This window comes from Zootoca vivipara, chromosome 7, assembly GCF_965207765.1.
Source record: "Zootoca vivipara chromosome 7, rZooViv2.hap1.1, whole genome shotgun sequence".
Lineage (NCBI taxonomy): Eukaryota > Metazoa > Chordata > Lepidosauria > Squamata > Lacertidae > Zootoca > Zootoca vivipara.
The window spans coordinates 51,468,388-51,492,821 of record NC_142590.1 but is presented as its reverse complement, the minus strand read 5'-3'; the positions used below and the strand labels follow the sequence as shown (position 1 = coordinate 51,492,821).

The 24,434-nt window shown below is 43.2% G+C and overlaps 1 protein-coding gene across 1 annotated transcript; it reads left to right on the top strand.

Moving 5' to 3' along the window:
• The first annotated feature begins 16,718 nt into the window (after nt 1-16,718).
• RPS10 (ribosomal protein S10) lies at nt 16,719-23,220 on the top strand. The gene is made up of 6 exons (XM_035122601.3): nt 16,719-16,753; nt 17,547-17,696; nt 18,307-18,478; nt 20,912-20,989; nt 21,821-21,876; nt 23,125-23,220. Exons 2-6 carry the CDS (start codon nt 17,547-17,549, stop codon nt 23,164-23,166), a joined length of 498 nt encoding a protein of 165 aa, XP_034978492.1. The 5' UTR covers nt 16,719-16,753; the 3' UTR covers nt 23,167-23,220.
• Nucleotides 23,221-24,434: the final 1,214 nt, after the last annotated feature.

The window sequence follows — 24,434 nt, the reverse complement described above, 5'->3', positions numbered from 1 at the left end:
GTCGAAACACAGTCTAGCATTTGAATTGGATTTGCTTGTCTCACTGAGGTCCAGTTTTCACAATATCCTTCATGTGCAGACTAACCCCATGTAGAGAGATCAGGATCGTGATGGCTGGCTATGCTTCAATGTATGTGTTACTGGTCCCATCCTTTGATTGCTGTGCATCTAGCTAGGGCGATATATCAGTATATCATCCAAAACTGGTTTGAAGTCCATATTGTGATATCAGTTTCATATTTTTTGACCTGGCAATATGTTGTGAATCATGGGGTGTGTGTGAGATGCAGAAATCCCGTGGGAAAATCCGTTAAGCCAGCCAGTGTTTCTCTCAATTCCTGCAGCCCCATTAACTCTGCCAGCTCAGTTCTCCCCTGCCTCCTGCAGGGGGCAGTGAATTGCAAGAGCAGGCAGGCAAAAATCATGAAGCCAACCAATGCCTATCCTTATTTCAGACATTGTGATATATTGGTATCACAATGTTTAGTTGGTGATATCTCACAATGTTAAAAACCAGATATTGCCCAGTCCTTCATCTAGCAAAAGATGAGAATGGGGATTGTCAGAGGGTCGTCATGGCTACTCTAGAGTAACTCTGCTTGAGTCCAGTTTGTCTTTAAAGACGTTTATTGTGCTAATTATTTACAGTGTAGAGACAGCTTAAAAACATGACCTCTCATCCCGAATCAGAATCCGGCAATGGTGTACGTTTGTTCCTACGCCAGCAAAGTAGTCTGGGCACCCCAAAACGCCGCCCCCTTGACCTGTGTTGCAGTGCTCTCCTCATTTCTGGCACCGGAAGGAGCAATGCCCTTTCAGTTTCCTCCCTCAGCAGTCGGTTCCCTGGCTCTGCAGTATTCCCAAGCGTCTGCCTGCCTCCCTCCGCCTCTGAGCTTTCCCATTGTCCTTCACTCTGATTTCTCTCCCTCTTGAGTCTCCCCCTCCCCCTCTGGCTGCTTCAGAACCACTGGTGCTCTCTGTTCTTGATGAGGTGGACGTTAGGATGATGAGGGCTGGCTCCCTGTAGGGAGTCCCCCTTACAGGGATCTATGGCTATATGCACGCAGGGTACCTGCACCTGCTTTCAAGAAACTGTCAAGGCCATAGTTCCCAATTCTGCACACTCCATCTTTGAACATGTATGCTTTATATGTCCTGGGTAACATGTCCATTAAATTTTGTTTAAATGCTTTTCAATTACTATATGCTTCAGTCAGGAACTCTGCTTTTTGTGTACTTGAAACTGTTCTTTTTGGCAATGGGGTGTTATTTTCTACCATTTTATCTATGTACCTAGAAAGCCCTTACACCATTTTTGCCTATTATCTGTTACCTATATCTACATCTTTACAGTAATGCAATCCTCCTTAAAGCACTAACATTATCAACAGCTATCAATGCAACCCCCCCCATTTTCTTAATTTAAAAAGGCATCACTGACCATTGGGCATGCTGGCTGAGGCTCATGGGAGTTGAGCTCTACAACATCTGGAGGACCACAGGTTCCCCACTCTTGATATGAGAAAAGGCGCCAACATTGTGGAAAGGAGGGTGTTATGACACATGGAACTAGTTTGCTGTTAAGAATGAGCTAAAGAGCACCAAGGGCCAACAATCACTGTTCCACAGAGGGTAGGGGGACTATGTGCAATAGGCTGGAATTCAGTTCAAATTGCAAATAGTTTCACTGCCTCGTGGTCTATTCACATCTGTCTCTTTCAGAAAAAGAAATTATTCCCTTGCCATCTGCCCCCGTGTGTAGTAAATCAATAGCTACCCTTAACGTACAACAGAATCCAATTGCCAGCGATTCAGAATCCTTTTACGATTAAATCCATCCTGGCTCTCTGAGCAGTTTCATCAGTACTAGCAGCCTATTAATCACTGCTTCATTTTGAGGAAGCAAGGCCAAGGGAAAGTTGCTGAAGAGGATCTGATCATGGCTTGGCCAGCCGTGGCAGGTGCTTGCAGAAAAAAGTGAGCCCAATTTAGAAAAGGGAACGCACCATCATGCCTGAGCACAGTTCACCCTTACAGTTACCACCTGACCTCTGTAGATCATATTATTCCCAAAATAATCAGATTATTCACAACCTAGCTATCTGCACATCACTTCTGTTTTTAATCCCTTGTGCAAAACTTCCTGAGCCATGCTCCAAGCTGTAGGGGCATTGAGGTTTAAGATGCTTATTTCCCTCAAACTTTGCACCATATCCAACAAGGGTTGGGAACCTCAAGCCGAGCAGCAAAATACGCCCCTCCAGTTTTCTCTGTGTGGCCCTTGGGACTCTCCCTAGGCCATGCCCCCTTCACAGGTCATACCGCCTTCCCAAGCCACACCACTCACCACTCACCACTCCCACTCAGGTCACAGTTGTTCAGGCCAGATGTAGATTATTGGTCCGACTCATTCCCTGCTTGTGCACTGCTAACACTGAAATTCACATTGTTAATCAACAGTGTCAGAAACCTCCTGTGCTTGCTTGTGAAGAAACCTGCGCTAACCCCTATGTTTCCTTAGCTTTTAGCCGTCACATATTTTCCCTGCAGAACCTATTTCTGTGGGCACCACAGAGGACTGCTGATGCACCACAGTATTGTATGCTGCTCATTGTTCTTCTTTTATTAAATGGGACGAGAAATAGAAGGAGGAAGAAGGCTAAGCATCCCCTGGCATCAATCTGCTGTCAGAGACTTTGGGAGAGCTGCTGTAGAAATGTTTGAATTAGCATTTCCACAGAGGACACAAAAGCCACCGAGAGGAGCCGCAGTGTGAGCAGGCTAGGTTCTCCTTAATCCAGTTATCAAAGTACTTGCAGCTACAATTTGCAAGGGAGGTGTGACGGCAGCAGATACTGAGGAAAAAGAATTCATCTGTGGCTGCTGGCGCAGAAGGAATGTATATTTAGACAATTGTTTGGAGAAGGCCAGCCATTTTTTATATTACATGTTTTATAAGAAACTTGGGTGCTTCTTAACAGGAGATACCTAAAATCAGTTACTGAAATAAGTGTATGAAGCACCAATAACGAACAATAAACCAAGTATTTTGCTAGATGTGGCATAAATGCAGCTCATTTGAGATTGAGGAAACTAAAGGAAATTTGTGGTACAGTATAGCCATTCTCGGAGAGGGTCAGAAATGAAATACCTATGGCATAACTGCCATACTTAGCAGACCAGGGCATCAATCTGAGAGAGAGAAGGTGGTTCTGAATTCCATGGCAGGATCTTCCACATCAGCTCCACATTTGTTCATTCAAAGCCCCATTCAGAAAAGAGTAAGCAAATGAGTAAGTCAAGAATGGTAGCCGCAGTAGTGCTGACCAATTTGTTTGATAGAAATAATCCCTTTATGCCACAAGGAGTCCTAGTTTGAATAGCCAGTGTTTTAATTGCTGTTAACAAGTAGGAAACAATGCCCCCATCTCCCATCCACCAGGATGTCTGTTGAAGGCTGTTGCATAAACTAAAATTAAACATTAATATGGAATGGAGTGTCTGATTTATGTGAGGCAGTAAACATAAAGGGACCCCTGACCACTAGGTCCAGTCGTAACCGACTGGGGTTGCGGCACTCATCTCGCGTTATTGGCTGAGGGAGCTTCCAGGTCATGTGGCCAGCATGACAAAGCAGCTTCTGGTGAACCAGAGCAGCACACAGAAAAGCCGTTTAGCTTCCCGCTGTAGTGGTACCTATTTATCTACTTGTACTTTGATGTGCTTTCGAACTGCTAGGTTGGCAGGAGCTGGGACCGAGCAACAGGAGCTCACCCCATTGCGGGGATTCGAACCACCGACCTTCTGATCGGCAAGACCTAGGTTCTGTGGTTTAACCCACAGCGCCACCCGCCTTGGCCAATTTAGAGATATAGGCAATAACAAGTGTTACTACTAAAAACGGGTGAACTCCCGTTGCTCTGCTTCTGCTACCCTAGCAGTTCAAAAGCACACCAATCCAAGTAGATAAAGAGGTACCGCTGCGGTGGGAAGGTAAACAGCGTTTCTCTGCACTCTGTCTTCCGTCACGGTGTTCTGTTGCACCAGAAGCAATTAGACATGCTGGCCACATGACCCAGAAAGTTGTCTGTGGACAAATGCCAGCTCCCTTGGCTTGAAAGCGGAGCACCACACCCCATAGTCTCCTTTGACTGGACTTCACCGTCCAGGGGTCATTTACCTTTACCTTTACTACTAAAAAACCTACAGTGTCACTCACCAGATTTGGTTAGTCCTAGGAGTAGGGAGGGCTCCTTCCTGATAGCCACATCCAGAGCCACTTGGGATAAATACATTTTAGATGTTTGTTAGTGCATTTATATTTCTACATGCTGAAACAGACTAACAGCTGGGAATTGCCCTGTGAGATCAGATAAGTAATGCCCTAATTAAGCTGTCTGGATAAAGAAAAAACAGTTTATTAATTAAAATATTTGTACCACACTATTCATTTAAAAAAAATCAGAACGGTTTACAATAGTAATACATAAAACCATACAATAAATGCAATGTGAAAATTTTGCTAGCACTACTTCCAGTTGCACAGAGAACAAGACCAGCTTGCACAGCTGTGCCTTTTTACTGGTGCACTATGAGAGCTCAACAGCTGCCCTTGCATTTCTGCTGCACGTAGCCAGACAAGGTAAAAGGCTGTAGCATCGAGGATGTGAAAAAGGGTAGTTGCCCTCCAGGCATAGGTGCTAATGGTTTCTTGACAGCTCTACTCCCAGCACATACTGTAGGTGGATGCTTCTGAAAGCTGTAACTAGAACCTGTGAGTGTGTGTTATCAATTTTATCAATTTGTGGGACAATAGCAGGTGACAGGCTTAGAGCCACAGCCTGGGGATATTATATCTGGAAGTAATTCCCCCAGGGTGGGGCTGTGATAAAGGCTGCTGCCTGGAGCTTAACAATGGCGAACAACGGATTGCCCTGTTAGAGCCTTAGCCAAATAAGAATCTATGTTCAAGAGAGGCAGGGGAATCTAGACAAGAGATGCTCATGCGTATGAGGCTGACACAGTGCTGAACTCCAATTGGGGATATCAGTTTACACCAGTTGCTCACGTGAACCCTGGCCAAGACTGTTAATCTCCCTGCCAACGGAGGTGACAGAGAGTAATGCCTGCTGATATTTCCTGAACGCTTTGAACTAGAAACAGATTGGGAACTTCTCCATCCTTTGCCTAAAACTGCTTAATGGCAAGCTGGGTTCAGGTCAAAACCCAAATAGCATGTTTTCTCCAGTTTCCAATTAAGTCCATCTAGCCAGGCCCTGTTTTATAAACTACTCTTGGAGTTTATTATGAGCTGAACTTGTACTAACTCTCAGGGCCGGCTCTAGGGGTAGGCTGGGTGGCGCAGGGCGCCGGGTTGGCGGGGGGGGCACTGCGCAGCAAAGCCGCGCGAAAACCATGCTGCACACTGCGCCTGCTCACCAGCCGCGGGAAGAAACGGGGCGGGGGCGCCGGAGCGATCTGCGCACCACGGCGCCCGGGCGCCCGACCTGCTTAAGACGGCCCTGCTAACTTTTCAAAATCTGAAGTGATCCAGATACACCAGGGGTAGGCAACCTAAGGCCCGTGGGCCGGATGCAGCCCAATCGCCTTCTCAATCCGGCCCACAGACGGTCTGGGAATCAGCGTGTTTTTACATGAGTAGAATGTGTGCTTTTAATTAAAATGCATCTCTGGGTTATTTGTGGGGCATAGGAATTCGTTCATCCCCCCCCCCCCAAAAAAATATAGTCCGGCCCACCACATGGTCTGAGAGACGGTGGACCGGCCCATGGCTGAAAAAGGTTGCTGACCCCTGAAATACACAAATGCCTAATTGGAACCCCCAGTATGTGTCGCTTCTGCAGATATATCCTTATATATTTATAGATCCTTCTTCATCTAAATCAGGGATGGGGAACCTATGGCTGCCCATATGTTGTTGCCCTACAGTTCCCATCACCTCTAACCATTGGCCCTGATGGCTGGGGTGGATGAAAGTTGGAATCCAACAAAATCTAGAGAGCAACAGGTTTCCCATCCTTGATCTAAAACAAGTGGTGCAGTTGATTGGAACTTGAGATAGGGTTTCCTCTCTATCAGCACCCCAGTACCAAAAGAAATTTAGATTAGCCCCATCCCTGGTGGTTTTTAAGTGGGCAGTAAAATGTTTCTTTTTCATAAGGCTTTTAATTGTGTTCAATTTGAATATAGTGTTTAATTTCTCTGTTCTCTATGTATCTGATCTTTGCTCTTAATCTTTGCTAAAATGCGTTTAATAATTTTATTTTTTTCCTCTGTGTGTTTAGAGCTGCCTTGTTTAGAGCTGAAACGTGGTTTAGAAATATTCTTAATGAATGAATGTACCGTAAATAAGTACCGTATCATAATGGAGTTATCTGCCCACAGTAATGCTTCTCCTGTGTTTGACCAAAATGACACAAAATATGATCTAGGTTCATCAGCTTTTACAAAAGGTAACCCTCACTTCCACAGATTCTTGGCCTGAGGACACCTCAAGGAGTTGCACTCAGGCAAGCTGCCTTGTGAGCTGACTAAAAGCCTATTGGCCCCTACAATAATTAAGTCCATAAATGTCCACTTATCACAGTCTGATGTTAGACAGTAGCATTGTGAAGTTTTAGGCAGAAGCAGAATCATAATAGCAAAACAAATATTTTTTCGCGATTCAGAACCTGCATGTATTTGTATGGAATCAAGGCAGCAGAAAAAGAGATACTGCTTGAAAATAAAACGTTGCATTATAATATCACTTATATAACTTTATAAAACTGTTAGTGGGCTCAGCTAAACAGGTACGAAAATTACCAGTCCCCATAATTTTTTTATTTCATTGTTCAAACCAGGAGGAAGCAGATTGGGTTAGAGACACAAGCCCCTGAAAAACATTATCATAAAAAAAAAATACACATGCCTTGGGTGCAAAAAGGAGAAGAAGCAGCCTGAGTGTTTCTCTGGAATGCCAGCAAGGGCCCTAGATGACACTGGGCCCAGCCAGGGCTAGTGCTATCATTGGGCCAATTACAGTACATAGTTGCCTAGGGTGCAGATCTCAGAGGGTCACAACATTGGCCTTTCAGGGGCACAATTTCATATTCCGTAGATTAGTTTTTGTTCTATCTTATAAGATACTGCAAAGCAGCTGGAAATACAGTACTGTACTACCAAACTCTGAGAAAGAACAAGTTAGAAAAAGGAGAAAAAAACAGCAGTTTGAGTTTGAGGCCCATGAAGAGGCGCCACAAGATGCAAATCAGAGGTTCAAAGTTAGTTTCTACTATGTGGCCATACAAGCTGTTGAAGAGAGAGTCTGACAGCTACAACAATAGAATTCCCAATTTGGCTTCCTGTATGAAATATACAGTATCAACAAAAAAATCTATTGAAGATGTATGTACTTAAGGCCTGCAAGAATTTTGAAAAATCATTGATGCACAATATTGATGCTGAAGGTCTGTGCTGTGAACTTATAACTCAAAGAATCCGAAGTCTATACCACCACAACAAAAACTGCTGAGTGATGTGCCTAATGTTTCTGTTGCTCTAGGGATCCTCACATTTCCAGTGTCAGCGGCAAGTGATGCACACAGTTTCTCAAAGCTCAAACTTATAAAAACTGGCATACACTGCAAAAGAGACTAGTTGGCTTTGGCAACTATATCAGTTGAACATGCCTAAGCATCAGCTCTTGACCTGAAGGAATTGGTGACAACATTTGCAAAAGAAAAGGCATGCAAAGTGAGATTTTGATATGCCTGAAATTGAAACTCTTAAGGAACTTAAATTTTAACATCACAGTTCACAAAATTACTCAAAATGATTTGTGTGTTAAAACATTTTCTTTTGTATTTGAGAAAAATAATAAAATATTTTTGTATTATTCTTGCAATTTAAAATAAATTTAGCAGTTTCAAGTTTCAAGTTTTGTGCTTGTTGTTTTTTCTAAAAGACATCTCTTTGAAAATCGAAGTTAGCAATTTTGGGAGGTGCCGGTATGTGCAGGCAAGTAGCTGGCCTTGCCTAGGGCACAAAATAGCCTGGCACTGGATCCAGGAGTGGTTGAGGTCATGGGTATCTAAGGCTCCAATCCTTTATACATTTACCCAGGAGTAAACATCACTGAGGTTTACTTCTGAGTATACATGCAAGGGATCGCACTGACAATTAATGATTCAGGGAGATGCGCTGATTGTACATATACCACTAAAGAGATTAACATTTTGAAGAGTTTCTTAGCAGGAACAAGATGGAATGAAAGGAACAGAAGGCATCGCTATCAAAAACTTTGCTCTCTCTGGAAAAGCAGTGTCTTCTAGCAGCAAGTGTGGGCATCTCTTGATACTCGGAAAACTGAACTGTTTTAAGAGAGTCACTAAACTACTCTCTAAGTAATGGTAAGATGAATCTACATTGACAAAGTTAGTTTTCATTCAAGGCCACCTCAAATGCTACAGCTGTTATAGCATAGTAACCTTGTGTACTTTGCATCAGAAAGCCAAGTTCAAATGTGGCTCCCTGGTATATTTCCAGACAACACACGAGCCTTTTGTTTATAACTTTATTAATATTAAAATGTGATTCTGCCCCAATCTCTGAACTATTCCAGCCAAGTGCAGATATAATTTTCCATTCTAAAATTTGAGCTTATCAGTCTCTTAGGCTGCAATCCTATCTATACACACTTTCCTGAGTAGACCTGCATAAATTTGCTCTCTTGTTTGTTCTGGTCATGCAGGACTGAAGTAGCGGTGTTTCTCTATGCCTTTTCCAATTGTTGATGTTCAGGTGGGAGGGGTTTTTCATGTACATTGGAGCAGAGACAGAAAAGACTGTGCTAATGGATAACTGCGCAGTCTTCCTTGGAAGACTATGCTAGTGGAGACCTGGAAAACACCCTCCTAGGCTAATCATTTCCCACTAATCTGCTTCCTCTCCTGCATGGCTGCCTTAGAAACAGCTGGCAGTGTAAAAAGGTATAAAGCTAAAACCAAGGAGACCCAGATAGATTCTGTAGAGCTTATGGATCAGCGCTTATCAGAGACGCAACAGCTGATCTTAAGATGGTGCCAGCTTTGTGTTTATGTTTCCAGTCAGGGACAGCAAATCACAGTTGCAACCAAGATGGTACACTAAATGCTGCTTGGTGTCTGGGTATTACACCGATAGAGTTCTAGATCACAGGCACACCATATTTCTCTATCATGTGTTGAATATATTCTGGGTTTCGGTTTTATTTGTATAGTGCCATCAATGTCCATGTTGCAGCATACACAAGAAATATGACATGACACATCTATAACAACTGTGCATAAGAACTCAGCTAGAGACTACCCAGCACCTCTCAGACACAACACATCCATCAACCTCATTCCTAGCCACCAGCTTTTGTATAATAAGTGATGCAGCTTCTCTGTCTACCTGGATAGCATCTAATGAATCCTCTGGGCTTTGCTTATGCTGGGAGGGAGCTATTGAACTGAAGTGGTGAAATGAGAGCCATTGCAGGTAATTTGAACTGTTGGGAGGCGGAAACCACCCAAAACAAAAACCCTGCCATAATAACCAAAGGTGGATCCTTACACAAAGTGGTGCTACCCCTTGTGAGAATGCCTCATGAGAGTCTGTGTCTTTTGTGAGCATGAATGGAATGACGGCAGCACAGCAATTAGAAACAGGACCTTATGCTGTTCTACGGTTCTCAACAGTCACCTGATGCCAGCTTGTCTCATGGGAACATTACAGGCCTAACGCCCGCACCTTCAGATCAGCCTAGCAGATTGGCTGCCAGCATACTAAAAGCCACGTACAACCCTGCCAAGGCTGGCTCCATCCCAACAAATGTAGTCTCATGCCATGGACCACCTGGCTGATGGAACAGCCTGCTGTAATGTGAGTACAACCCCCCAGATGACACAATAAAGATGCTCTTAAGGGACGGGAGAATCCCTCACGCGCCTACCTTTCTGGGGTGGTTGTAGAGACCATCAGATGCAGCCAGATAAGCGAGGTCCCAGTGCCCGTCAGGTTGATAGCAGTCTGGCCTGCCTGGCTCACTTTCAGTTTAGGATGCCAGTTTGCCTGGCAAAGCAACTACTGTACTGTATACTGGATTCTTCCCTTTCTTTCTCTGCCTGTACACATTGGAAGGAAGGTCACAGCAGATGGGGAGGAGGGGGGGGTAAAGATCAGCCCAGAGATTAGAGAGGCATTTTTAGCCAGCCAATCGGTGGCCAGGCTGTGAGTAATGACTCGCTGACAGCACAAGGTGAAAACATTACTGCAGAGAAAGCAAGAAATAAGATCATGGGGTGTAAGTGCTCTCCCTTTCCTGGGATCCCCCTATTTCCCATTTCTTCACCCCCCCTTTCATACTTGTCATTGTGTCGTTTTATCCAGCCTTTTGCAAATTTGTCCCTTTCTTCCACCTCCCATTTTCCTTTCTACTTCCCTCCACTCTTTCTCCTTTCTTCTCCCCTTTCTCATTCTTCCTTCCTTGTTACTTCAAGAGTTCCCACCACCACCACCAGATTCTCAGAGCCAAAGCAGACCTGATGTCAATCACATATTTAGCCCCTGTGTGGGCTGAAAGGAATATTATCTCAATTAAGGGGGTGGGGAGCCGCTGGAAAACTATTTGACCAATGATTAAACAATTTATTTTAAAAAATGAATAGGGGTCATAAAATGGTACCCATCAGAACAGTTATAGTGGATGGGTGCTGAGCTTCAAAGAGCTACCAACCAAAGCATCTATGTCACACCCACTGGTATGGACAGAAGATAGCAGGATGTACACACAAAAGAGGCATGATACTATAGACCAGGCACAGGGAAGATGGGGCCCTCCAGGTGTTGCCTAACTCCAATTCCCATCATCCATGGCCGTTGGCTATGCTTGCTGGGGCCAATAGGAGTTGGGAGTCCAACAACACCTTCTGGGGAACACAGCTTCCCCAGAACTACTCTAGATAATGTGGATAGCCAGTTGCAATTCTGCTTGTAGCTTGCAGCTGAAGAGCAATGACTGGAGCTAAGTCATTGTCACCTGTCTGGAAGCAGGCATTGTGGCTCTGCTTGTTTCCTTAAAAAAACAAACAAACTATGTTTTCCCCATGTGCATTATACTGAAACAGCTTGTACTGTATAAAAATAACATTAAAGTAGAATAAATATCACTGCTGCTAGACATTCTATGGTCCATGGGGTCATGAAGAGTCGGACACGACTAAACGACTAAACAACAACAGACATTCTAAACTTGTTTGGAAAACTCCGCAAATAAAAAGATATGAGTAATGCAGGAAATAATCCTTGGATTACCTGACTTGCAGTATGTACAATCTGGGTAGCAGTACATGCAAAGATGGATTCTGTAGTATACAGTTTTAGAAAGAATGTTGTAATTATTAAACAAAAGAAACTGAACTCCATTGACGAAAACCTGATGTGAGAGAATCAGGCCGCTAGTTTGCCCTCTTGTGGCAATGTGTTACACTTGATACAAGCCAAACTGGAAAGGTATCCTAGTGCTTTTATTAGGACAAACTAAAAATCACAAAGCAGTGATGCTTTGTGGTATGCAGTGGAATGTAAGAAAGGTAGTGTGACACTGCTCATGTACATTTCTGTCTGCAGTTTTTCTTTCTTGCTTGACACAGTCAGCCCAGAATAGTCCTGAACTCCAGGGAATATGTCTCGGGCTTTGACTGGCCAATATTTTCTTCTCATGTATACTGCTGCTGCTGCTGCTGTAGATGTGGAATAATTGCACTGCAGCCAAAGGAATTTGTTATGTAACTGAAACAACAAAAAAGCCTAACTTCCAAATGAAGGAAAGATAATTTCCTGAATCCAGGACAAACGGACTGAAGAAACAGCTTTCCTTCTAAACAATGCTATGGCATAATGTTAACATTTACTTACTGCCCCAAACATAGGCATATGTTGGGGGGCGCAAGATTTATGGGAGGGGGCAGAAGCGAGCTTTCTGTGATGCAATTGGTCAGATTGTTAGGTATTTTTATTTATTTGGGGGAAGGCAGCTGCTCCCTGGCTACACCCATGGAAAGGTCACATCATCTCAAAAATGTTTGCTTCTGACTTTGTTCTCTTTTGTGTCATGAGAAAATGGTTAAATTGCAAAAACAAACAACCAAACCAAACCAAATGACAGCCTGATATTTCCTGGGGCAAGTCAAAGCATTGACTAGGTGGGAGTTGAGGAGATTTGATCCTGATTTAATCAAAGGTAGAAAGGTGGTTTGCTCTATAACATTTCCTGCACTCTTTACAGTCACCCAACTAAGTTCCTCCAAACGGGAACAAACTTACAGTACTTAACTTGTCAGATACAGCTTCTGATCTTGATGGAAATGACCTGCCTACTCTGCAGGAGTGTCTTGCTGTGACATCCACATTACTGCAGCCTTTCTGCATGAGAGCGGCTGACTCATTTGCCATTAAAGTCAAATGGCACCCGCCTCTCCACAGTTGCCTCTCCTTTTGACACGATGCTTGAGCAGTTCCTGTCTAGGCTGAAAGCAGTGGGGTTCTGTCTACCCAAGGGCCTTGTGTGCAGACAGAAGAATCTCCTCCAAAACAATCTGGGGCAGAAAATGAACTCTGTGGGTGCCCTAGAATCCAACCAACCCTACCTGTGTCCTACCCTCAAAGGTCACTTCCAGACAATCTCTTTGCTGTGTCTTCTTCCTCGATCTATTTGTTTATGGGGAGGTTGAATGATGCTGGCTATTTAGTAAGCATTTATTCTGATTTGTTTGCAAGGAGGTTATGCAATAGTGCAGGAATCCCCAAACTTCGGCCCTCCAGGTGTTTTGGACTACAATTCCCATCATCCCTGACCACTGGTCCTGTTAGCTAGGGATCATGGGAGTTGTAGGCCAAAACATCTGGAGGGCCGCAGTTTGGGGATGCCTGCAAGAGTGCATCAAGCATTTGCTATCCTAATCCTGCACTTCCCAGTACATTTTCCTGTCACTTTGGGGGTGGGGGTGGAGGAGGAAGGTTTGTTGCACAAGAAAACCAAAATTAATCTGAACTGCACAATCTGAATTTGGCAGTATGCGATTGAACGCCACCCCAAAATAGAGACAATCTGGAAGTTCCCTGAGGCAAAGGAAGGGCACTTGAAGATGTGGCTCCCAGCAGTAAGGATAGTGCTGAATCAGGAAGCGCAACTGGAAGTACCTCAAAAAATGGTCGCTTCTATATATAGCATTTTGCAGGGATCAGCATTCTGAATCAGATTACAAGTCAGACAACCCACATTGAAGGTTCCAGCTCCTGCGCTGATTGCTCTTAGTCCAGATGGCCTGGCAGGATCAGCTCAGACAGCAAGAGTAAAGGCCGACTGAATAATGATGGTAGTTCTAAATTCCTTCAGTAACTGCATAGCCAGTGAATAGCCAGTGAACCTGCATAGCCAGTGAACCTAGAGAATACTCCACACTGTGGAAGTTTAGAGGTACCACCACTATGTGAGGCATTACAGTAGCTTTGCCACCCATGCTGATCCTTCATATCTGTCTGAACTTGCAACAGTTGGCTTAGGGACTGGCCTTGGGCATGCTTGTGAGTGACTACTAGTATTCTGACTCAGAGCGCTGCTTAACCACGCAACGCAATGCTGCGACATGCCCTAAGCATGCATTTCTAAAGTAGTCTGAGAGTTTGGGAATGAACCATAGCTCAATGGTAAAATACATAATTTGTATGTAGGAGACCCCAGATTCAATTCCTGGCCTGCCCAGGTAGGGCTGGGAGAGACCCGTGTTTAAAATCAGAGGGAGTATGACCCCCTTCCAAAGCAAGTGATTGACCAATTATACAGACTTGGGTACTGCTCACCTGCAATACCTGTGGCTTGCCAGAATTCAGAATCAGTTTGTTGGTCCTCATCCAGCCCCTGGCCTAGGGCTTGAATGGCTTCTCCTAATTCAAGTGTTACATAGAAATAAAGCTGGATATCACCATCATGCTGATGACACCTTGCACAAAATCTCCTAATGACAGCGCCCAATGATTTCATATACATGTCACATAGCATCGAGGAAAAGATGGCGTCCTGCGGCATCCCACAGCACAGCTGCCAGGGGCCAAAAAGAAAATACTGTGTGATATTCTTTGAAACTAAAATGATTCACACTTTTTAAAAAGCATGCTTTTAAACCAGCCACTTTTATTTTGAATAAAAAGCAGTCATGGGGCCCTGATCCAGAATGTGTGCCTGAACTGGATCAGGACCCTGCACCAATTTCCCTTCCTTAGCTTGTACTATTTGCAGAAAACATCTGTATTTTTATCCATTGCATTTCTTAACAATGGGGGGGGGGAGTACTCAGTGACTATTTTAGCTCAGTGAAGCATGACACAAGTGTAAGAGTGGGCCAGTAGAAAGAGGGAGGATATTTTGTTTCTACATCACTTTCTAAGAATCCTTTAAGGCCCGCCTTGGTGAAAAGTTCAGGAACCTAGTTTATTTTAATAATTACACTGCCCCCTTCTGGTCTTCTGTGGGCAGGACCATAGTTTATGAAAGTTTCCCATACCCCCGAGGGAGAAAAGGAACTTTTGTTTAATCTTTACATATAGAAAAGCATTTTCACACTTTTTCACACTTATTTCACACTTATTTCCTTATTTGGTATTTGAACAATCATACCAAACAATTTCACCATGGCATCTCCATAAGAACTCGATTATGAAGTCAAATATTTTCAAGGGAAACCTGTTCTTCATTGACACAGCTACTTTATCTGAATAGCTACTCACCAGCAACTACAGCTACAGGCCACATAACAGATATTTAAACCTAGGGATGAGAAGAGAATTTCAAAGACTTCACTCCAGGGTAAAATCGTTGAATTAGATTAGGAAATCAAGAAAGAGTCACCTCTCCCCCTACCAGCGTTAAATAATATAGCAAAGATGCTTGGGATATCACCAACTATTGCTATTGTGAATGGTCAGTATTTTTTATGTTATAAGCTTTACACAGAATTATTGAATTCCTTCAATTCAAAATGTTGACCCTTGTAGGAATGCAGGATCTCATGCAGATGTACAGTGCAGGCATAGACTCTGCATAAACCCCCTTGTAGACAATTACCGTTGCATTCTGTGTTTACTTGCGCAGCCCAGCCCTCTGCATGCCCTGCATCTTGCATTTTTTCCTTGTGTAATATAGCACAGCAACCCTTCCGTTACTTCTTTCTTTAAATGATTTATAGCCCACTTTTTAAGCACATGCTTCACAAAGCATCTCATAACATAAATGCAAATACAAAACCAAACACAATATAAATTCATTTAAAATATTCATTTATAATAAGGCTAACCCTAAAATCCATTGCCAAACAATGAAACTGTAGCAATAAAAATTCAGATGGCTTCAGCCTAGCAGCCCATTTATGACCCCAGCTTTTGGGGGTTTTTTTTATTTATTAAATTGACACCCCACCCTTGCTCCCAAAGGTGCTCAGTTTAGCCCATCAAGAGTGCCATGGGAAAAATAGGCCTTCAGCTGACTGACAGGATACATGGGATAAGACTTCTAAGCAGACTCTCTGATGGAGATTTTGAGGTACAGGTAGGCTGGCATTATTAAATGACATTTAATGATGATGATAATCTAGGTTTGCCATGCGTCTGGAATTTCCCAAACATTGCCGGGATCCGGCCGTCGGAAAAAGTGCCTGGGTGGAAAACACTTAAATGTCTGGGAAAATCCAGACGTATGGCAACCCACGTAGGAAGAGTAGATTTTGGCGAATTTACTTAAAAATAGCTCAAAAACTTCTCCCCTCGCCCTTGTGTCCGGATTTTGACTTTTTGAAATATGGCAATCCTAGGCCAGTGGTGAAAAACCTACCGGTTATTTCAGCCTGAGGATCACATTCCATTCCCAAGGGCCACATACCAGTGGTGTGGCCCTGGAAACGTGCTGGCAACCAGTGCAGCTGACCAAGATAGGTGTAGTATGCTTTGACCACCTGGCACCTGTCAGGAATGGGAGGGTGACATATTGTGCCAGTTACAAGTTTCTGAATGGTCTTCAAAGGCAGCCCCTATCTATCAAGTGTGCAACTGCAGGAGTCCAATTGAAAGGCAACAGTGTATGAATGCAACGTTGTAATTAATTTGCCCCACGAATACATCAATATAGAAAAGGCCTCAGCAGCACTCAGATTCATAGCTGCCAAGTTTTCCCTTTTCTCACGAGGAAGCCTATTCAGCATAAGGGAATTTCCCTTTAAAAAAGGGAGCACAAAATTGATTCAAGCCCCAGTACTTCCTTATTCCCAAGACTGCTTTAATGCAGCAAATGCTAGGCCTAGCTGTCTTTTGCTACCGGTAGGTAATGTATGAAATAAAGAAGTGTACACAACAGGTTAATTAGAGACATAGTTACTTATTACAGTTTTGGGTCTTCATTGTATATTTATGGTTTTTTAAAAAGGAACTTTCACAAGAAAATAAAGTAACATCAGAGACAGCTATAATTATGGCTTCCCAGAGAAGCGATTAGACTAGTATTTCTAATCAGACACTTTCCCTATTTCCGGGTCCACGATAGTTGAACAGGGACACAGAGAACGGAACTCTCGGGCAGCGCCGTAGTCACCTCTTTAAACGCAAGGGTCCTTCTGAGGGAGGAAGTGCTCGCGCTGCGCATGCTCCTTCCTTTCCAGCGTTCGAGCCTCTTGCCGCCGCCACGGTAAGGCCTTGCTCTGGCCGCCCCATCTTCCCCGCATCGCCCCCATCCTGCGCCTGGTCGGCCCCGCTCCTCATTTTGCTAAGCCTGGGCGCTCTGCTCTTCCTCCCTGCCAGGCTCGTTTTGGCCGGAGGGGAGTCGGAGATAGAAAACGGGGCATGGATGCGGGGCGGGGATTGGGTGCCCGGTTGGAAGGCGGCAGTTTAAGCCAGGCCGCGGCTCCCCTAGAGTTGAAGTAGGAGTACGTGTGGGCTTGGGAGACTTAACACTAGCTTTAGCCCTCGCGGAGCACGTGCATGGTATATAATAAGCCTATCGTAAAATGGAAGTTGTGTGTCTCTGAACGTGTTCTGCAAAGAAGCAAACCGGGGAGTGCTGAGAGGCCGCTTTAGTGCTTTAAAGGAAGATATTTCATATCAATATTTTAAAGAATCGGGTGGTAGATGATGAATAGAGACAATACTTTCTGATGAATAGGGTTACTTCCTGAGACACTTAAGAGATTATGCTACTGGGCTAAATGGACAAAGTCTGATTTGGTATAAGGCAGTTTGCTATGACAGGTCTTGTCTAGCGTTGCTTAAAATTGAGATCTACAACATTTTAATGTAAGCTTAGTATGCACCTTTTCTTTCATACTCTTCAGCTTCCAACAGAACAGTAAAATAATGTACTGGATTGCTTTGTACCATTTTCTTGAGAAAACCTGGTGTGTGTGTGTGTGTGTGTGTGTGTGTGTTAACTTTGAACTGAAAAGGGGGCAGCTCTTTAAAATTTAATCTATATTTTCCTGCAGATGTTGATGCCTAAAAAAAACCGCATTGCCATCTACGAACTCCTTTTTAAGGAGGGAGTGATGGTAGCTAAGAAAGATGTTCATATGCCTAAACACCCAGAACTGGCAGACAAAAATGTGCCCAACCTCCACGTCATGAAAGCAATGCAGGTAAGGCACTGGCTTTCAATTGGTATGTTGCACCCTGACCCTAAGTGAGTTGCACCAGTGGTACCATCACCAACATTTTCTGTATGTTGTTCATCTTTTTTTAAAAAAACCTCTAAACAATCTATTCTAGGTCAAGGCTTCTGTGCTTCTAATAGTTGCATAGAAGAAGTGAGTGCAGGAAGTGCAACTTTCACCTCCCTGAAAGATATTTGCAGTAAATAATTTTAAATTGGGTCCCATGTTGCCAGTTGGAATTAAGAGTGAGTTCTGGATCTGAAAAGGTTGAAAGGTTGGCTAGTAAGGTAGCGAAGCCTAAAGAGCCCTAACAGTTTTATTAACATGGTGGTAGGAAGAAAGGGAATACCAAATACTTCCCATATTTTGCAGAACACATAAACATCTGCAATCTCATTATACAATATAATCCATCTTTTAAAACTGGCGACGATCCGTTCCACTCTCCCCATCCCTGACGATGAGCTTCCTCCCGCCTTTGGCCACTAATGTTTGCATGTAGAGTTCAAGATTTAGAAAGTTGTTAAAGTTATTAAGAATTGTTGTGAACAAATAAGTATTAACAATAATTATAACTAGACTTACATCTTCTTAGTCGCTGAAATCTCGTGGTTACGTAAAGGAGCAGTTTGCATGGAGGCATTTCTACTGGTATTTGACCAATGAGGGCATCCAGTACTTGAGGGACTATCTCCATCTGCCGCCTGAAATTGTGCCTGCCACCTTGCGTCGCAGTCGTCCTGAAACTGGACGACCCCGGCCAAAAGGTAAGCTTTAATTCCCATTACTTGCCTGCATTTGATGTTGACGTAGTGTCCAGAATTGCTTTCCTTGGATAAAGCAAGAATTACATTTGGGCAAAAGCCCTTGGATTTGTTAACATGATTCTCACAAAGTCCTCTTAACTCTAAGACTAGGACACAAACATTTAAGTATTTTTGCTGGGGTGTGCCTTCGGCTGTATGAATGCACTGTTACAGAAGGGCAAATGTCTGATAGATAGGTTGCAGGTGCTATGAATTCAACTTGTACAAATTACTAGGCCATTGACTTTAGGAATCAGAATTATTGAGTTGGGAGGGACCCCAAGGGCCATCTAATCCAATCCCCTGCAGTGCAGGAACGAACAGTTTATTGCATTCATTTCTTTTTGCTAACTAAGACTCCTTACCCCTATTCATTTCTACAGCTATATTTTATTAAGGGGAGCTTGGTGTTAAGAAGTTTGACTTAGCCAAATACATTTCTGGGCTGGAAATGGAGGTGTTTCATTATCCTTGTAGGTGTGAATCTATTGGAGACATGGTATCTTAGAGGTATCTTAGAAAACTACATTTTAATGAAATGTTTCTAGCTTAATTTACCTCTAGGTTGTCCAGGTGAATGAGTCCTAAAAGGTCTCTTTGGTTATAAAAGCACTGTCATAAGAATGATACTGGTCAGACTGCTAACTTTTGTTTTGCCTTGAAGAGAAAATAATTTAAACTTAACACATCAAGGCCATGTACAGTTTTGAACCGTGACACATTCAGCAGAGTTCTTTTTGAATTGATTTCCTATGGTTTTTACACATGTTTTGCACTCTCACATTGACTTGTATCAAATGAATAAGCTTACAGGCAGTTGTATACAGTCGTACCTTGGAAGTCGAACAGACTCCGTTCCGGACTTCTGTTCGACTTCCAAAACGTTCGGAAACCAAAGAGCAGCTTCTGATTGGCAGCAGGAAGCTCCTGCAGCCAATCAGAAGTCGTGGAAGCACTGTTGGACGTTCGGGTTCTAAAGAACGTTTGCAAACTGGAACACTACCGGGTTTGCGGCGCTTGGGAGCCAAAACGTCTTAAGTACCAAGGAACAACTTTACTTGATTAGGTGATTCTTACATATTTGATCCTGCCAACCTAGCAGTTCGAAAGCACGTCAAAGTGCGAGTAGATAAATAGGTACTGCTACAGCGGGAAGGTAAATGGCGTATCCGTGTGCTGCTCTGGTTTGCCAGAAGCGGCTTTGTCATGCTGGCCATATGACCTGGAAGCTGTACGCCGGATCCCTCGGTCAATAACGTGAGATGAGCACCATAACCCCAGAGTCGGTCACGACTGGACCTAATGGTCTGGGGTCCCTTTACCTTTACATATTTGATAGTGCATTCAGTTATTAGAGGAGTGTTGCTGCTATAGATTCATTTATCACAATAGCAGAGGTCTCTTGGATCTGTTTTCAGATTCATCCAGCTGTAAGCCCAACCATGTACAGAATTTTGACCATTACCGATTCCCAATAGATGAATATCTAGCCTGGTTTTAAATGTACAGGGGAGGTAGCTATGTACTGCCTGCTTTGTGACAAGTGCTTTGTGTGTATCAACTTACCTTACAAATAGGGAATAAACTGTAAGGTTAGCATTCAACACTACCATGAATTCAGGCCCACATGTTGAGGGCAGGGACGGTTGCTCATGCCTCAAATAATGCTTAGATCAGGGGACAGCAACCTTTTTCATCCGTGGGCTGGCCCACCGTCCCTCAGACCATGTAGGGGGCCATACTATTTTGAAAAAAATCATGAACGAATTCCTATGCCCCACAAATAACCCAGAGATGCATTTTAAATAAAAGGACACATTCTACTCATGTAAAAACACGCTGATTCCTGGACCGTCTGTGGGCTGGATTGAGAGGGTGATTGGGCTGCATCCGGCCCCCAGGCCTTAGGCTGCCTACCCCTGGCTTAGATCATGGTGAAGGTGGTTGTTCTGGTTTTATCCACCTTCTTCCTAGTACATCTCATTTCATTCTGAGTTGTAGCCTTTAGTAGTGCAATGAGTTGCCAAATTGTGTTGCTCAAGTCTACCTGGTGACTTGCATGTTTTGGTAGTTTGAAGCATAGACCTCCATTGAATTGAAAGAGGATTTTTTTTAAAAAAAGGTTCAAAATGGTTAAGAGTGGTCCAAATGGATTAGCTTTCACCTGAACTGTTGAAAAAATAGCACTTTTCAAGGGAGAAATGTATTTGGTGTGTTTGAAGTCCTTTACCTTGTAATAAAAACGTTTCATCAACACACTGGTACACAATGTGGTTAATAAATACTACTGATGTAATTTTAAATAATATATACATTTTTGAAGAACAACTTAAAACCCTGTGACTGTTAAGCTGAAAGCTTCTTGATTGATTTGTCCTGTTTTTACCTTTTCAGGTTTGGAGGGTGAGCGTCCTGCTCGCCTTACACGGGGAGAGGCTGACAGGGACACCTACAGACGCAGTGCTGCTCCTCGTAAGTGTTTAAAACAAGAGGTTAACTGGTCTCTGCCATTGTTTTCTTGTACCATTCATCTAGCTTTTCATTTATTTAAAATGAGATTGTATTGAAGTTTGGAGGAAATACAGCATGTATTGGCTGGCCTTGGGAACCAGCCAAAACGTGGTTGCTGGTAGCTAGGAACCCTCCCCTATTGGGAGTTGCAGAGTCTCTGAATATGAGCGCATGAGCAGGGTAGTGCAACACAGCCCTAATCCTGGGCTTTTGCGATAATCCCTCCAGTTGTGCTTTGGAGTTGTGCCAAGATAAAAAGTGAAGTGTGGCATAATGGTACAATTCCCCTGTGCTTATATTCTAAACTGGTGGGAAGGTTGGCTGGGCTTGTCAAGCTTCCCAGAGTAGGAAAGGGATGCTGCCAGGGCAAGAGCATTCGTAGGGCAGGAATATTGTATATATGCAATCAACTTGCATAAGTAACGTGTGCCTAAATAATACCGTGACTGTTAGCATTCTGATACAGTGGTAGCTCTGGTTAAGAACTTAATTCGTTCCGGAGGTCCGTTCTTAACCTGAAACTGTTGTTAACCTGAAGCACCACTTTAGCTAATGGGGCCTCCTGCTGCTGCCGCACTGCTGGAGCACGATTTCTGTTCTCATCCTGAAGCAAAGTTCTTAACCTGAGTTACTATTTCTGGGTTAGCGGAGTTTGTAACCTGAAGTGTATGTAACCTAAAGTGTTTGTAAGCCGAGGTACCACTGTACTATAAAAATGCTTTCAAAGATTATAGATATGTCTCTACGTGGTACTCCTTGTCTTGAATAATGTGGAGTGTTTTTTCTTCTCAGCTGGTGCTGACAAGAAGGCAGAGGCTGGAGCTGGGTCAGCTACTGAATTTCAGTTTGTAAGTATATATAGAATATTTTGTTGTTGTTGTTTACTCGTGTCCGCCTCTTCGTGACCCAATGGACCAGAGCATGCCAAGCACTCCCGCAGTTTGGTCAGACTCATGTTGGTAGCTTCGAGAACACTGTCCAACCATCTCGTCCTCTGTCGTCCCCTTCTCATGAGGTGGCCAATTGGAGCCTTTTAATTTTATGCAAATGCTTAAAAGAACATGTAAGCGCCTCTGACCAAAATCAGACACTTTCATATCTTCCTTGTTGAGTTGGCAACAGTATTGCAGGCACAGTTACATGTACAATGGGACCTCGACATCCGACGTTTTTGAGTTATGAGCGGAAAAAGAAGTCGAGGTCCCACTGTATTTCAGGCTTCTGTTTATATTGCTGGGGTAATAATATGGATGGCACATGCTAATAAAGCTATCTTCTGAGTCAGTCCAATATGAATTCTAAAACAGCAAACTGTAGTCATGGGCAGCTAGTCCCACATAATAACCCAAAAGCGGGCACATGTCCCCATTCCATTGAAATTTGCATCTGGCTAGTTTGGGGTCACCAATACAGATAGAAATGGGGAGCCAAATATTCATGGGCAGTAAGTGCAGGTGTCTTCCCATGTGAGAATCTCTCTTGCTGGGGACAGTTGCTGCCTATTTTTGCAAGTAACATATTTAATGATAGCAAAATGTTGCCAGTGTAAATCGTATTAATTTTGAGCTACCTAACTTTCTCCCAATGTTTTTCGTTTGTTGGTTTTTTACATTGTCACATTGCACGTTGTAAGCTCTTTATTTCCTGACCTAACACAATTTTATTTATGGCAAATTGATCCCTATGCAGTATGCATGCCTTGCCAGATAAATGCTGGTGTTTTTCAGCTACTTGATAGTTTAAATGCATTGCTATGCTTGTGTAATTTGGTGTAGAGATTTTGATAACACTTGATCTAGGCTCTCATTGACTAGAATAATTGAACTTGTGTGTGAGCTACAGTTTGCCTGCTTTTCACCTGCATGCTCTCTGGCCCTTGCTTTCTAGATAAGTGCCTTTGAATGGCCTTCTTGTCCATATAAATGATGTTTTGTTGCACTTTCCCCCCCATTTTGCCTATCTTAGAATTCAGGTAACTTCTGTTATTTTTAGCAGTGAGACGAGGCAGTGATGAATCATGCCAATGAATGAAATGTGGTGTAGTAGTTGTTGTGGGTGCACTGATAATGTTTTCTTTTTCTTTTTTTAATTTACAGAGAGGTGGATTTGGGCGTGGACGTGGTCAACCACCTCAGTAGAAATCTGTTGCTGTTTGGTTGCATCTTGTGTATAATAAATAGGTGAAAAATGCACTTTGTATCTTTGAATCATTTAATTATGAAGCTTAATGGGTGAAATATTGCTTGTTTTAAAATATGGAGGATAAACCCCCCAAAACATAATAGGAATGATGTGTAAGATGACATCATGTGGTATCTTGACTATTTACTTTAAAAGACAGATAGCAAATCCTTGTGGCTCTTGCTAAGACTCCTAACTTGAAGAAAATTGGGAAAGGATTTCTTGATGTCAGAGGGATAAAGCATTAACTGTTGGAAAACTTATCTTCCTTATCTTATGACCATTCTTCCCTGATTATGTTCGCCATCTAACTGAAGTCTCCATGTTATCCTATTTGCATCTAGATGCAATCATCATCATCTTGCCTCCTGAAATTATATTAAGTTACGCAGTATGAATGGAAATTTTACATGCAATTTGTTCTGGCCTTAAATTTCGGGCTTGCATAGTTCACAACTTTGAGGATTGATGTGCCACTAGCAGTCAATGTAATCATAGTTGTGCATCATAAGGCTTTGATTAACAGGACAGGCTGTTACATTTAGCAAGCTTGTGATTCAATTAACCAAGCATAAAGAGCTTTGCTACAGTATTGGGATGTATTTGTAGTTGGTGGTTGTTGGAACTATAGTCCCTCCTGTCCCCGAGGCTTGGTTCCATCTATTAAACTCCACAAAGGGTCACAATTTCCACTTTACTGATGGAGAACTGAAACTGAGATAGTGACCCAGTGGACCAAGCATTTGCTAGTAACAACCATTTGGAGAGAACTGGAAGAAAAAGTCACCAGCAAATATATGAAACCTTTTCTATTTATGAATTGGAAGGGTAAGGTACTATAGAATGCAGTTCTTAAAGTTGCCAAAGATCTAGGCAATGTATAGTTTCACCAGTAGATGCTGAACAATGTGAAAGTAGGGTATGTTTTTTTAAAATATAAAATGAGTCTAGCTGAGTTACTGCATTTAGCATGCCAGCCATGTTTGGCTCTTACTATTTAAGACCCATTTTGCATTGAAGAGTGTTTGCTGTTGTAAAGCTGGGGGAAATTGGTCTAGTGTCTAATACAGTGGTTCCTCTAGTTGTGGATATGATCTGTTCCAGGGTGCCGTTTGCACCCTGAAAAGTCCGCAACTAGAGCGGCGCTTCTGAGCAAGTGTGGAGTGCGATAGAGCGATTCTGCGCACACACACACGCGGCGAAACCCGGAAGTCTACACTTCTGG